The sequence below is a fragment of the Rhodnius prolixus genome, unplaced genomic scaffold (genome assembly GCF_049639745.1).
Source record: "Rhodnius prolixus isolate KJV_2025 unplaced genomic scaffold, Rpr scaffold_1, whole genome shotgun sequence".
Taxonomy (NCBI): domain Eukaryota; kingdom Metazoa; phylum Arthropoda; class Insecta; order Hemiptera; family Reduviidae; genus Rhodnius; species Rhodnius prolixus.
The window spans coordinates 204,517-221,340 of NW_027411581.1; the positions used below are offsets into that span (position 1 = coordinate 204,517).

At 31.6% G+C, this 16,824-nt stretch overlaps 1 protein-coding gene across 1 annotated transcript; it reads right to left on the reverse strand.

The window, feature by feature from the left end:
• Positions 1 to 4,429: 4,429 nt before the first annotated feature.
• On the reverse strand, positions 4,430 to 7,671 carry LOC141451699 (mitochondrial pyruvate carrier 2-like). The gene is made up of 4 exons (XM_074123224.1): positions 7,437 to 7,671; positions 7,002 to 7,042; positions 4,860 to 5,056; positions 4,430 to 4,783 (listed from the first exon to the last, which is right to left on the reverse strand). The coding sequence occupies exons 1-4, from the start codon at positions 7,519 to 7,521 to the stop codon at positions 4,714 to 4,716; spliced, it is 393 nt and encodes a 130-aa protein (XP_073979325.1). The 5' UTR covers positions 7,522 to 7,671; the 3' UTR covers positions 4,430 to 4,713.
• Between the last annotated feature and the right edge of the window lie 9,153 nt (positions 7,672 to 16,824).

Below are 16,824 nucleotides of genomic sequence, written 5' to 3' on the forward strand. Positions count from 1 at the left end.
ATGAGGTGTCATTCGATTCAGGAATTTATGTAGATGTGCCTTTTGGGGGTCTCGACGCTGTACATCGAATGGGAGAGGAGTTAGCCCCCTTTATGTAAGGCCTCCTCCAAAATTATTATTACTAATTACTCTGTAAATCTTGGCCCGATTTTGATAAAATTTGGTAGGATGCTAGGGTTATGGCTTCCCTACGTAACATTAAAGCGACGATCTGCTGTTACACTTGTTAAGGGGAAGTATAGAAATCGTTTCAAGTTACCGACACGTGAACCGATTTTCATGAATGAAGTGTCATTCGAATCAAAATTTTGTACAGATTTGCACTGTAAAAGTCTCGATGCTATGCCTCTTAAGGAGGGGAGTTTGCCCCACCAAGTAAGGCCCTTTCTAAAACTATTATTACCAATATTTCTATAACGGTTAGTCCGATTTCGATAAAATTTAGCACGAAGAAGTGATTAAAGCTCCTCTACGTGGCTGTGAAGTGCCATCGTGCTCTTACACCTACTAAGAGGAAGTACTGCAATCGTTAAAATTATCAATGAGTGAACCGACTTACATCAATGAATTGTCGTTCGATTCAAAATATTTCACTCTTTGCCTTTGATGGAAAAGTATTGTAATCGCAGTTTATTTTTCTTACTCCTCATAAAGGAAGTTCTGAAATCGCAGTTTAATTTTGCTATTTACGTACAAATACCTTGCTATTTTGTTCAAGACGCTTTCTAAAAAAGAATTGTTATTGAGGATGGTTTAGGGACCGCAACTATAATCATTCTTTACAAAGATCTCTCCGGTGGTAATTACGGTCACCTTATCAGGTTATAATGATAGAATCGCTTATTCCAAACTTTAAAAAAATCTGTAAAGCAGATATGTAACTTCGCAAAATAGACAAAAATGAAAATCTATCCAAAAGGTACAAAAATCTCCTTAACAAAAACTTACAGTTTAAAATGTTAAGTATAAGGGTTGATTAAACGCCAAAAGGTACACAAATCAGCAAGTACCCAACATTTCATTCATGCTTAGTTGATATAATTTAAATAATTTTGCTGCATTAACTTTTCCTTCACATTTTTTAGAATTTATTAGATGTCACAGACCCTTATGCTGGCCAGTTCGTTTATAATATTTTTTTGTTATAATTATGATAAAATGTTTATTATATCTTCGTTATTAAATAGGTACTTTATTCTAACTCTATTCCAAATTATTTTTCTGATTTATCTTTAATATGCCCTTTATTCTGACACATATTCATGCTTGTTAAAAGTAAAAAAAGACAAAGTTAGAGTCGGCTACTGTTTAAATTTGAATCACGGAGGATCTGAAACAATATTTCAGTCTTGAATTCGTCTTACCGAAATATTCGTGAGCACAAATGACTTACAGTTAATAACAAGTAGATTATTAAACATTCATCTCTCCATTGTAATTTAATTTAGTCCCCCTAATTTTACTTATAGTAAAATACTGGAATAATTACTGTCCTAAAAATATGCATATTTTATTTATTTTATATTACATACATACAACATTGTGGGAAGAACATCTAGATTGAGAATGTAATTGAAGAAAACTATATTATTTGCGTTTAAGCCAGATAATTATTACCTATTGTAATAAACGTTTGACTACTACATAAAATAACAATTACTTTAATCGAAGAATGAACTTAAACCGACGATTTTTATTGAAAAATAAAATAAATAAATAAAATAAACAAAATCATTGATGTATGTTGGTGTAAGCATGTTTTAAAAAAGTGTGAATTTTTTTAGCCTCATAATTTTTTTTATTTTTAATAACATTTTCTTTTTAACATGTAATTAATAGTTTGATTATTATAGATTAAAGTCAATCTACAGTGCTACTTGAACAAATATTTTGTAGATGAAAATGGCCAGCATAAGGGTCTGTGACATCTAATAAATTCTAAAAAATGTGAAGGAAAAGTTAATGCAGCAAAATTATTTAAATTATATCAACTAAGCATGAATGAAATGTTGGGTACTTGCTGATTTGTGTACCTTTTGGCGTTTAATCAACCCTTATACTTAACATTTTAAACTGTAAGTTTTTGTTAAGGATATAGGACCACATTACACTCACATTTAACCATGTTTACCACTTACCAGACTTATATAGGACCACCTTACTCTCACATTTAACCATGTTTACCACTTAGTAGTCTTATATAGGACCAGCTTACACTCACATTTTACCTTGCTGGCGCCTCACTGGACCTTTATATAACCACCTTACACTCACATTTATCCTAGTTTGCGACTCATTAGACTTATATACGATCTCCTTGCACTCAGATTTAACCATGTTTGCCACTCACTAGACTTATAAACAGGGTGACAGTTATATGCTCCACCTTGAAACGGCGGGAAATTTCAAAAAATTAGAAAACACGTATTTAATCAAATCTAGATTTTTCAGTAATTGACCCATTTTTTTAACCCCAATATCCCCAGATACACCATCGAAGTTTTTTATCAAATGGAACAAACAAGGTCTAGGCAGACTAGAGTTATTCGATGTTCCAAATCTTCGACTGAAGCCAAGGGATTAACGTTACTGTACACTTTATTTTTTAGATATCCCCTCTGAAAATAGTCTATTTGGGTTAAGTCCGCAGTTCGAGGTCAAAATCGTGCTCTTCTTAAACCGAATAACTGGGGATGAAAAGTGGATTACATACGAAAACATCTTAAGGTAAAGGGCATATTGTGAACCTGGAAAACATACCTCATACCATCCACCTCTAAACCAACGTTGACTCTGAATAAGAGAATGTTAGGTTTATGATGGGACTTTCGAGGACCTACACATTATGTGCTTTTAAAACCGAACGAAAAGCTCAATTCGGAGAAGTATTATCAGCAATTGGATAGCAGTCCAAGAAAAGAGGCCGGCGATGTTCAATAGGAAGAACATCATACTGCATCATGATAAGGACAGGCCACATGCTGCTGCTTTGGGGACTCGTCCAAAAATTGCAGAACTAGGGTGGGAAATTCTGTCGCATCCACTGTATTCCCCGGATTTAGCACCATCCGACTATCATTTGTTTTGTCCTTACAAAATTTTTTGAAGGGCAAAAAATTTAAAAATGAATGATACCAAACAAGCACTGTATCAATTTTTCGCATCACATTTTTCTAAAAACGGGATACACAAATTGCTCTTACGCTCGCAAGATGTCATGAATAATAATGGCAATTATATTATTTAACAGTTTATTGACGGTAAGAAAAATGTGTATTTTGTTTTAATCCAAAAACAGACAGAACTTTCAGGTAGACAGTATATAAGTCTAGTGAGTGGTAAAGATGGTTAAATGTGAGTATAAGGTAGTCCTATCAAAGTCTAGTAAGTGGTAAACATGGTTAAATGTGAGAGTAAGGTGGTCCTATCTAAGTCTAGTGAGTGGTAAACATGGTTAAATGTGAGAGTAAGGTGGTCCTATCTAAGTCTAGTGAGTGGTAAACATGGTTAAATGTGAGTGTAAGGTGGTCCTATCAAAGTCTAGTAAGTGGTAAACATGGTTAAATGTGAGATTAAGGTGGTCCTATCTAAGTCTAGTGAGTGGTAAACATGGTTAAATGTGAGTGTAAGGTGGTCCTATCAAAGTCTAGTGAGTGGTAAACATGGTTAAATGTGAGAGTAAGGTGGTCCTATCTAAGTCTATTGAGTCGCCAACATTGTTAAATGTGAGATTAAGGTGGTCCTAAGTCTATTGAGTCGCCAACATGGTTAAATGTGAGTGTATGGTGGTCCTATCAAAGTCTAGTGAGTTGCAAACATGGTTAAATGTGAGTGTAAGGTGGTCCTATATACGTCTAGTGACTCGTGAAGAAGTCCAAGTCTAGAAAAATTAACCGAAAAGTATTTATTGAAGACGCTCAGAAAAAAAGCCTCGCCAAAACGTGGTTCGAACCATTGGTTGAAAAGCCATAAAAGTGGACGATTGAAATTGAACTAATTCGGTGATTAAAATTAAAGTTCAATTTAATTCTCAGATTTAATCATAATTTTTTTAGTTTGATTAAATTAGTTTGATTAACGATTAAATCTGAAATTTAATTGATTAAATAATTGTCATATGATTAAAATTACGATTAAATTCTGATTAAAATTAAAAATAAATTTAATCAATTAAATTTGGAATTTGTTTTTTTAATCACTGCCCAACTCTGTACCAGTAAAACATTTTAGTTTTAAGTGTCACACTTTTAACATTTTTTTCGTAGCTCTCATTGCAATTTCTTAGAAAGCAACACCAAAGGAAATGTCTAATAAAAATATAAAATAATGTTTCTGTTTTTAGAAGAAACTTACGTTTTCTCTTTCTTCCTCATGTCAATCAAGTGAACTATAGAATTATTTGTTTGTACAATATTTAAATTAACACAAATTTCATAATTAAATATGCTATTTTAATTTGGTAATTCAATTCAATCTTACAGAAATACAGGCTAACTTTTATTCTACAGACACGTTCCTGTTTTGTTGATGAGTTGTACTGTTGTTCTAAACGCCCAAATTGCGAATATTATATATTATAATTGATTGAGTAATATATATTATATAATACGCTCCATGTAATTAATTCCGCATACCCTACCATGATAATAAAAAATTTTGATACACAAGATCGCACGCTACTTATGCAAATATTCGAATGACTATTCAGTCATACTATCTGGATGCAAGCACATTGTTAGCAATTTCATCTTTTTCTTGTGACTGTTTTTCCTGAACATGGTACCTTAAAAGTAAAGAAATAATATATAGTTCTAATTAATAAGAATTTAAATAAAGTATAGTAACAGAGGGAAACTAACCTGACTGCTCTGCAGGTCTGGTAGAAACCTGTGGCAGCTACGAACATGTTAACACTGAACAAACCCCAGTTCTTTGGGATGATGACCAGAGAGTAACGGGACCAAATCGCACCTGTTGCCATCAGTGCAGAAGACTGGGCCACGCTCAACTGTTCAGCAGGTCGACTTATATCACTAAGTCCAGCCACTACCAAGCCCTAACCAACAGAACAATTGTTTACACGACAAAGAAATTACTACCAAAATGCAAATTACTTGTAATTTAAATTAAATTAAAATAATTCAAAGTAAACTTTAGTATTCAGGATTTCTACCCCACTTATGTATATAATTTTTTATAAAATAATAGAAAATAAATTTAATTAAACTTGACATTTAAATCGTAAGTTTTAGCGTATGAAGAAAAATAATTATGATTTGGGAGAAGACAAAAGAGAACTTAAACAGTGAAAAATGCATCCCAAAAAATGACCTTTCATTTTGTCACGAAAATATATTGCCTATTTAATCGGCATCTTTGATCAGTGAACTGGTGATCAATTGGCTAGGCGGCCCCTAAAGTGTACGTGATGCTTCATAATTATATATTTCTGTTTTGAATTAATTAATGGGCATTAATTTATAAATTGTTACACTTGTCTTCTACTAGCAAATAATTGCGTGACCTAAATCAAAACCTAGATTTTTGTTGATTAAATCATCATATATATTTATTTATAGCAACGTAAGTTTGGAGCAACATTAAATAAATGACCTATCACGATTCATTGATAAAATGACAAAATATTCCTTTGCTCAATCCATTAACATGATCTGTACATACGGAAAGAACATTATAATGCAGCCATTGTACAGAAAACTAAGCAGCTTTTTGTAACATTTTTCTTTGTCATATAATCTTCAAATAAAAAATAACTTTTCTGAGTTACAATTTTTGAAAGGCTGAATACTTAAAAAACTATTTTTCTTTATTAATTTAGTCTGAAATGTAATTACAATTTGAGAGTAAATAGATTCACTCTCATCATTAGTTGGCCTGGGTGTGTCTGTTAGGAAGAAGAGGATATTTGACATGTATTGAGTAGTTTTAGTCAGTATGTAGGTTGGAAGTAAAGATTCTTTGAAGAAGAAAAACTCTTGCATTCAAATTCTAACTCGGGATACCTCTCCAAACTCTTGTCTAATCAATCAGAACTGGAGGAGTGCTTCAACTACCACAACAGATCTCCACGTTGCATATCACCGGCTGATTCGCCAATCAACATGAAACACAATCTAAACTTAGTCCAATTTTTAGATTAGCAAATTAAGTTTAGAATGCATACAACAGATGAATTCTATACAAATGTTGAAGAATTGATTAATTTATTCTTGACTAGAGATAAAAAGGAATAGCCTTCATTATAACGCATTTTTATAAAGCTACTAGGAACTTGGTATTTTTAAATGTAATTTCAGGGTTCTATTCATAAACCTATCCAGGATCCACTATTTCAGGTAATATATTACCTTCGCAGGCTTCAAGAGGATTTTATAGCTCAAATCATGTAAATTTTAAAAGTAAGTTTTTGGAGATCAAAAAATAAATGAAGTTATTTTCTGAGACACAAAATTTCCATTTTGAAAATATCTAAAATTTCTTATGTTGGATACTTAACTGCCCTTACAGCTGATTATTTATATAAGTGCAAGTCATTACTGTACACTCTGACCCACTCCCTTTTTATGCCGACTTTTGCAAGCGAAATCCAGTTTCTTTCTCGAAACGCTGTAATAATAGGCCTTTCCCAGGTGTAGAAGGCCAAGTGCTATTCATTGTTTCTGTCAACAACCTCTTTATTAGCTGCCTCGTCACTAATATTCTGTCGTTGTAAAACCTTTTGGTATTAAAAGAAATGAAATTAAGCTCATTTAGTGTTTGAATTTGGTAACAGGTCTCCAACTTCTGAGAATTCTTTATATAATGCGGAATACAGACACACTTGTTCCTCTACAATTTGTGCTCTCATTTCATACAAATATGGGAAACATATTTCAGTAAGAGAGAGTCAATTTCAATAAGAGATTGTCGTAAGAGTATTCACACTACATTTTTTAAATTATGATTTAAGTTTTACTCTAGTTGAAATATTTGTTACATACCCATTTTATCACCGGTGCCCAAAAATGAACAGTTTTCGGACCTAAAATTTAATAAAAAGAAATGAATGCTAAAATGTTATAACAAAAGAAATGAGTGCATCACTCCTTTCTATTTAATTCATTTTTAATATTATAAGGTATAATATAATAATGAACATTTATTATTTTTCCATCATACTCTTAGCTTGGAAGAAAAAACTAATAATGCTATAATTAGTACAAATATACTGTCCACAAATAAATATCTTTTTCATCTAGGAATGTTTTGTATAAAAAAAAAAAAAATTAAAAAAGTAAAATAGTAAATTTTTCTGGATATAGGAAAAGAACACCTGTTGAGCGTAGCTGTTTTATAAGGAAGTTTCCAAAGGGAATCTTCAAACAATAATACGATTACATACTTTTTTCTACAAAAATGTCAAATATTAACATTACCTGCTTGGTGATTCCAAAAAGGCTGAAATCGTTCAGGCACAAATTTATCAGCATATCTTGTGATTCTCCTATAGACAATAGACATTGCACAGCTTTCTACAATTAGGGCCTGATGAAATTGCGAAAATAATTAGAAAAAATTAGTTTACTAGTTACACACAGAGATGGTACCCAATATTAACTATGACAATTGCTGCTATGTAGAAATGACAACTCCAATTGCGTAGTCGTGATAATGATAACTACTGATGGATGGCTATTTGTACGGACTCGGTCCACTGGAACGAATCCAATGGTAGAACGAGTTGATTCGAATCCCTATTTTAAAAAAAAGTGATTCCTTTAAAAAATTAAGACATTAATATTGAAGTTACTTAGATGATACCCTGAATTAGAATTTTTTGACTGACTTAAGGCTATCTTGTAGTAATAACTGACATATTCTGACCTGTAAAATCAATCCACATCACCATATAAAACTTAGCACACTTCAAATACTGATACTTAAGGGGGGGGGATATATTTCCAAGACTTTTTAACATAGGACTGTCAATGGTTATAAAACAATGTCATTTATTTTGTTATTTCTTAACTTCGTGTTTGCTGCACTGTATGTTGATTTGTACACAAAATAAACATTATCAATTTTTTTTTTCAAATATCAAAGCATAAATACTTTAATTAAACAGAAATAACCATTGTAAGATACGAACTATTTTTTTAAAAACATTTTTCGTATTTTACATGCATTATTTTAAATCCTACATATATTGGACTGTAGCCTACTTTGGACTTTTATGTTAATATGAGACTACATAGTTAATTTTATTTATTAGAGTAGTCGAAATTATTATTTCTAGTTTCTATGAGATGCTGAAATATATTTTTGTTATTAACTGGAAAAGCTAACTTTTAATGAAATATTTTAATTAATTACATTCATATACATACATATGTACGAATGTACACGTCCTGTAACAGTGATCAGACAATGACCCGCGCAAAGTTTTTCACTGACCCACACTTGCTAGGCAACCATTTGTTTGTTTACGCGGGTTCATTTAGATTTTCTAATTGTGTGGATAAATTATATTCTATCTGTATTTTTTTCAATTACGCATTGACACAAAAGCAATTTAAATGCTATCTATAACCTTTAGTTTGATCAGTTCTAAAAGCAAATAACGACAAATGCTTTTGTAGTATTTGAAATAAAGCAAAAATATCAAATAAAATGTATCATTTTACTCATATTTTGTTTGTTAAAAAAATCGACAACCCAAAGCAAATAACCACATTTAGATTTTTTTTCAATAAAACACACTTTTGTAAGGTTTTGTTCAGTTATGTTAGTAAAAAGAGACTTCCATAGCACTTGTTTCGTCCCGTTTTACCCGTTAAGCTAACTGAATTTTAAAGATGTTTAGTTTTGAAAATATCCAGTTTGAAATTTTTAAATTGAACTCTTGTGCAAATGGGCATTAGTGACCCAAGAGCTAGTACTAAAAAGAAAATGAACAAAATTTGACCCACGTCTCAAAAAGGTTCGCCATCCCTGTCCTATACTTTACACCAGGGCTTCCGAACCCTATGCCCGCTTTGCACCAATGTGCACGCGGGCCGTTGTGTGTGTTCTCGCCGCGGTTTGAGGCCACGATAAAAAAATTTCTGTTTTCAGTAAATTGCTGTGAGTGAATAAGGTTGAATGACAGCTTGCGGGCGGCTAGGAGTAGCTAAGTTAGCTTGAGCTGTGTAAGGTAATCATATCTATAGTTTATTATTTTTTCCTAGTTACAAACTCATGTTTTTATACGGCGTGTTCTACTGCTTGTTTTTAAATATTTTGTTTTTTAACCCTATAAAATGAGTGAATCAAGTAAAAGACTACCAACCTATAACTTTAACGCTGACATAATATTAATAATAATATTTTATTGCTTTTAGAGTGTACACTCATAGCAAGGAGTTGACCCAAGCAATTACAATATAAAAAAATATAATACAATATCTCTTTAACAAAAACTTACAGTTTAAAGTGTTAAGTATAAGGGTTGATTAAACAACAAAAGGTACACAAATCAGCAAGTACCCATCATTTCATTAATATGTACTACATTGATATCATTTAAGTCATTTTACTGCATACTACTACATAATAGTTTTAGAGTGGGCCTTACTAGCGTGGGGCAAACTCTCCTCCTTATGAGGCACAGCGTCGATGCTTTTAAAGTGAAAATCTGTGCAAAATTTCGATTCGGATGACATTTCATTCATGAAAATCAGTTCACGCGTCGATAATTTGAAACGATTACTTCCCCTTATCAGGTGTAAGACAAATCGTCGCTTTAATGTTATGTAGAGGCGTCCTAACCCTTTCATCCTACCAATTTTTATCAAAATCGGGCCAAGATTTACAGAGTAATTAGTTTTTTTTTATTTTTTCAATGATTTAAGGCGCGTCAACATCTAAGGTGCATTGCCGGCCTCCGGACAGTGTTCTCTCGTTACAGACAACACTGTCCATCACCGGACAGTGAGCTGTAAGAAGCTCCTAGGAAGAGAAAATCTAAGGGTCAGCTGCTGGATTCGAATCCGGGTCCTCCGCGTGGGAGTCCAGTATGCTAACCTCATAGCTAATCCCTTCCCTCAAAGTAATTAGTAATAATAACTTTGAAGGGGGCCTTATATACATGAGGCTAACTCCTCCCCCATTTGATATACAGCATCGAAACCCCCAAAAGGCACATCTACATAAAATTACGAATCGAATTACACCTCATTCATGAAAATATACATATGAAGTGTAATTGCTTTTTTTTTTTTTTTTTTTTTTTTTTTTTTTTTTTTTTTTTTTTTTTTTTTGGCGCATCAACAGCTGAGGTTATTAGCGCCCGGAGCTTTTTCCAGTGCACTGCCGGCCACCGGACAGTGTTCTCTCGTTACAGACAACACTGTCCATCACCGGACAGTGAGCTGTAAGAAGCTCCTAGGAAGAGAAAATCTAAGGGTCAGCTGCTGGATTCGAACCCGGGACCTCCGCGTGGGAGTCCAGTATGCTAACCTCATAGCTAATCCCTTCCCTATTATGCTATTTTTAATTATTATTATAAAATATGTGATGAGCCGGATGGAACCGTCCTACTGGACAGTTTTAATTGATAATGACATTAATATTATATTTGTATATATAAGGAATCAAATTAAGAATGTAATTTAAGAAAACTATAATAATATTTCATACTAATCTACTAAATTAATAAGTATCTATTATTAACGCCGTATACTTGACAAAGGGTATCCAAACTTAAATTTGCAGTTAAAACTGACGTCTAAAAACAGGATTCGCACTGTATGTTGGCGTATGTATTTTTTTAAAAAAAAGTATTGAACTATTCAGCTTCAATATATATATATATTTTAATAGCGTCACATTAAAAACATATGCATTAATTTTGTGATACCTTTTTTTAATTTTTTTGATAAAATTAATCTAAATTAAATGAAGGGAGTATCTTCGCTGAACAAAAAATATTTTATTGATGAAAAAAGGCCGGCATAAAAGTCTGTGACACCTAACAAATTCTAAAAAACATTAATGAAAAGTTAAAACTTAAATGATAATGAAATATGAATGAAATCATTTCTTGATGATCTAGAAGTACCTTTTGTCGTCTAATCAACCAGTATACCTATACTAAACAACCCTTATACAACTGTCCAACCGGACAGTTTTAATTTTAAAACTGGAAGTTTTTGATACGGATATATTGTATTTAGGATAGATTTTTTTTAGTTCCTTGTTTGGAACAAATTTAGTTATATATCTATTAATTTTGTAAATATTCGGAAATTGGGTATTAGGCTGATTTACGCCGAACATAATCGATAACATCATTTTCCAAAATATTACAAACCTTTAAAAGTTTATTATGTAAAGCGTTAGTTATTAGTAATAATAGTTTTAGAGAGAGAGCCTTACTTGCATGGGGCAAACTCTCCTCCTTAACATGCACACCGTCGTGACTTCTAAAAGCAAATCTATACAATCGATTCGAATGGCATTTCATTCATGAAAGTCGGTTCACGCGTCGATAATTTGAAACGATTGCAATACTCCCCCTTAATAGATGTAAGAGCAGGATTGCGTTTTCATATTACGTTGGGAAGCCCTAACCCCTTTATTCTTCCAAATTTAATCAAAATCGGGCAAAGATTTACGGATTTATTAAAGCTGCCCTGAAGTTCTAAAATTTTAGTGTTAGCGATGGCTTCAGCTAAATCACAAGAAACAGAAAACCGCAGATTTTTACTGTGGGAAATGGCCACCAACCTAAAACTATTTCTGTTTTTATCTGCCGTTACGGCAGCTATTTATTTGATAAGCAAAAGAAGGCAACTGTAAACCGCTGCTTAAGAATAAGAAAATTCTATTACATCCATCATTATTTACTTAGACAAACATAATATATATCTTTATTGCTTATAGAATTTTACATTCATAGCAAGTGAGTGGGGGAAAAAAAAAAAAATGTAAACATTGAAAATTAAATTAAATATCTTTCAACAAACTGAACTATTTAAAAAAAAAAAAAAAAAAAAATAACAAAACTGAACTTCAAATTGCACCAAAAATAATAAATAAACAAATTTAGATCAAAACTTTTTGAATACTGATCTGACAATAGTAACTAACAAAGACAGCATAAAACATAATATATAACTTAATTATTTCCAGATAAAATGATTTTCTACTATCTCATGTCAACATGAATTTTATAAATTTTAAACTATTAATTACAAATAAATATACATTGTTGATTTTATTAATATCTAAATCAGATAGCATACTTTCAAGATTGTCCAACATATTATTACTTGTAATGTACTTGTCTAGGGATATTGCTCTATAGGGAGAAAGGGCTGGACAATAAAGCAGAAAGTGAGGCAGATCTTCTTTCTCACCTGTACCACAACATCTACAATATACATCTTTATTAAATTGTATTCTCTCCCTATTTACAACAATCCTAGAGTATTTTTTGCCTGCCATTCTCAATTGGGAAATCAATTTAAGTTTACAGAAGTTTATATTATAATAAAGATAAGCTTCTGGTATTCCAAGGTTACTGACTCTACGAAAGTATTTATTGAATGAAGAGTTTAATATAAATTCTACATCTTTACTTAAATAAAGATTGTTTATACTGTCAATGAGACTCTTCAAGTTTTCACTGTCCAAATTTTGGCAATCCCATACATTTTTGGCTCCAAGTTCTCTTAGAATTACCCTTACATCTTTTGCCCAATTAAAAGGAACACTTTTAAAATCTATTATTTGCAATAATTTATTATAACATTGTTTGGGCAATTTTTCCTCAGACATTTCCAGTAATTTACTCCACCATCGAAGAGTTCGTTTTAATATTTTACATATAACATGGGAGCGTCCCGTCTCAACTCTAACAAAACTAACTGGAGTATTGACTGGCAAGCTTAGCAACATTTTAAAAAATTTTAATTGTCCTCTTTCTACATTAGCATACTGTAATCCCCAGATTTCAGACATATACAGCAGCACGCTTTCAGATAACGAATCGTACACCTTATTCTTTGCATCCCAAGAGTCAGACTTACACGATCCTAATAACCTTTTAACTCTTTGACTGGCAATGGCATTCTTCGATAGAAACGATAAGCTTGCTTGTCTAAATTTCCCCGATGATGCAAGTTTTACTCCCAGATAATTAAAAGACTTACAAATTTCAATTTTAGAGCTATTGTAAAAGAAATTATTTGTTTTGCCTAATGTTCCCCATTTTTGTTTTCTCGGAATTTACAGTGAGAGAGTTTAATTCACAATATTTAGAGAGGCAATTAAGTTTTAACTGGGCATCTATCGCAGAGTATGAGAGCATCACTAAATCGTCCGCATACATTAAAATGTGTAAATCCTTTTCTACCCCAAGGTTAATTCCACCTATACCCGCCTCATACATTTTTTGCCACAATTTACTATGCGGAATAGAGTGGAATGCTCTTTTAAAGTCGACAAAAGTGGCAAACACTTTTCTTTTATCTAACCTTAAGTGTATATTTATTGCGGACGATAAAGTAAATATATTATCTCTACACCCCCTTCCTTTTCTAAAGCCCATCTGCTTTCAGGTAATAAACCTCTTGATTACCCATATAGGTATAACTTCCTTTATTATCTCTACGCGATCGGCCATTACAACAGATCATACCATAAGATTCCATTAATTCAACTAATTTTACCCCTCTTTTATTGATAACATCATCCAATGAACTTCTAAATCCGGACAAATTAGAATTAATAAAAATATTGTCCAAAGAATTTAAATTTCCAATACGAGAGTTATAATCGCCACCAATTATTACATAACAGTTTTCATATTCAGAATAAATGTTAAATAAATCGAAAGAAAAAGAATCTATAATTGAATCATGTAATGATCCGGGTTGCCAATAAACTATTCCTACACACAAATACACTTCCTTATACTTAATTAATACACACAAAAGCCAGTTAGTAGACACCAAAATTTTAACATTAGAGAATTTACCTTTTTTCAAACAAATCATTAAACCTCCACTGGGTCTACCTTTACCTGACGGCTTATTAGCGTTTCTGCAATAACAGTCATAGTTGGTAGTTAATAGTACAAATTTCAGGTCCGAAGTGGTCAGCCATGTCTCAGAAAAACCCAAGATGTCCATATCAAGTAACTGATTAAATTCCGAAGTAGACAAATTAGAAAAATTGTTAAATCCATGTATGTTCCAAAAGCCAAATTTTACAGTTGTACCGTCAGCATATATCACTTTTTTCCTTTTTCCTCTTAAGTGGTGGCTCTTTCTTGTAAAAAAGGACGTAAACGCAATTGATTAGGAGCCCTCCTCAATCTTTTCCTTGTTACACTTGTCCTCGATCCCTCAGATTTATCAGTCTCTATTTCTTCGTCATCCGAATAGTCATGGATAGTTAAAGAAGGTGTTACAGCCAGAAATTTATGAAAATCATCTTTCGATTTTATCAACAAACTTGGTGTTCCATCATCCTTTCTTACCCAAATTCTATTATTTCTGAACCACACATATTTTAATGTGCCCTGAAATTTATATTCTCTTAAAGTTCTAAATAATTTGTATAAATTTGGGCTCATGTGTTCAGAAATAAAAATTTCAGATGTGTGAACTTCAGACGTTTCCTCATTTCCCATAATTTTATCAAATGTTAATTTATTTTTATTTTTTATATATCTCCGATAACAGTTTAAAAATTCCTTTTTATCAACAATTCTTATGAAATTAAACAATATGGGTGGTTTAAAATTTTCATTTATCATTCTAGTACGTTAGAGATCTTGTATTTTTTCTTTTTGAAATTCAAAATTAATTATCTTAGATATGCGCAAAATTAATTCTTCAATGTCAACATTTAATTGCAAGGGAACATTCGATATTCTAATTTTATTATAAGAAGTAAACTGAACGTTTTCATTAAGAGAAGCCTGTAATTCAGACAATTTTTTCTTCAGAAATTCATTTTCTCGGCGTAAGGCAGTTGTTTCTTTATCTATTTTCTTAATATCAGTTCTGATATTACCTAGGTTTACTCTAATTTCATCTTTAAATGTTTGAATACTATCATTTAGTTCTTTATTTTTCGTATTAATCTCAGAAATTTGTCTCGTGACGTCTTGATGCAGAGCAGTAATTCTATCTAAGACTCCTTAACAAAAACTTACAGTTTAAAAAGTTAAGTATAAGGGTTGATTAAACGCCAAAAGGTACACAAATCAGCAAGTACCCAACATTTCATTCAAGCTTAGTTGATATAATTTAAGTAATTTTGCTGCATTAACTTTTCCTTCACATTTTTTAGAATTTATTAGATGTCACAGACCCTTATGCTGGCCAGTTCGTTCATAATATTATTTGGTTATAATTATGATAAAATGTATATTATATCTTCGTTTTTAAATAGGTACTTTATTTTAACTCTATTCCAAATAATTATTATTCTTCTGATTTATCTTTAATATGCCCTTTATTCTGAAGTTGTCACATCTTATACATGCATGTTAAAGTAGAAAAAGATAAAGTTAGAGTCGGCTACTGTTTAAATTTGAATCACGGAGGATTTAAAACAATATTTCAGACTTGAATTCGTCTAACCGAAATATTCGTGAGCACAAATAACACACAGTTAATAACAAGTAGATTATTCAACAATTATTCATTTCTCAATTGTAATTTAATTTTACTTACAGTAAAATACTGGAATAATTATCTGTCCTAAAAGTATGCAATACTTATTTATTTTATATTACATAACATATATATAACATTGTGAGAAGAACAGCTACATTGAGAGTGTGATTGAAGAAAACTATATTATTTTCTATAAAGCCAGATAATTATTACCTATTATTATAAACGTTTGACTACTACATAAAGTAACAATTACTTTAATCGAAGAATGAACTTAAACAGACGATTTTTATTAAAAATAAAATAATCGAAATCATTGATGTATGTTGGTGTAAGCATTTTTTTAAAAAAGTTTTTAAATTTTGTAGCCTCGTAATTTTTTTTATTTTTTATAACGTTTTCTTTTTAACCTGTAATTAATAGTTTGATTATTATAGATTAATAGATATTACAGTCAATCTACAGTGCTACTTCAACAAATTTTTTGTAGATGAAAATGGCCAGCATAAGGTTCTGTGACATCTAATAAATTCTAAAAAATGTGAAGGAAAAGTTAATGCAGCAAAATTACTTAAATTATATCAACTAAGCTTGAATGAAATGTTGGGTACTTGCTGATTTGTGTACCTTTTGGCGTTTAATCAACCCTTATACTTAACTTTTTAAACTGTAAGTTTTTGTTAAGGAGATTTTTGTACCTTTTGGATAGATTTTCATTTTTGTCTATTTTGCTAAGTTACATATCTGCTTTACTGTTTTTTTTAAATTTGGAATAAGCAATTCTAACATTATAACCTGATAAGGTGTTAAGTAGGAACCGTAACTACCACTGGAGAGATCTTTTTAAAGAATGATTATAGTTGCGGTCCCCAAACCATCCTCAATAACAATTTTTTTGAGAAAGCCTTTTTATATAAAATAGGAAGGTATTTGTACGTAAAAAGCAAATTTAAACTGCGATTTCAGACCTTCCTTTTAAGAGGAGTAAGAAAAATAAACGGGCGATTACAGTACTTCTCCCTAAAAGGCAAAGAGGCAAAGATTTTGAATCGAACGACAATTCATTAATGTAAATAGGTTCACCCAATGATAATTTTAACGATTTCAGTACTTCCTCTTAGTAGGTGTAAGAGCATGATGGCACTTCACAGCC

Excerpts from the sequence above, each read along its gene's own strand:
- LOC141451699 (XM_074123224.1), bottom strand. The coding sequence starts at position 7,521 with ATGTCTATTGTCTATAGGAGAATCACAAGATATGCTGATAAATTTGTG. Across the intron at positions 5,057-7,001 it reads GGGCACCGGTGATAAAATGG|GGCTTGGTAGTGGCTGGACT; the intron begins GTATGTAACAAA and ends TCTGTTGGTTAG. Across the intron at positions 4,784-4,859 it reads CAGACCTGCAGAGCAGTCAG|GTACCATGTTCAGGAAAAAC; the intron begins GTTAGTTTCCCT and ends TTTACTTTTAAG.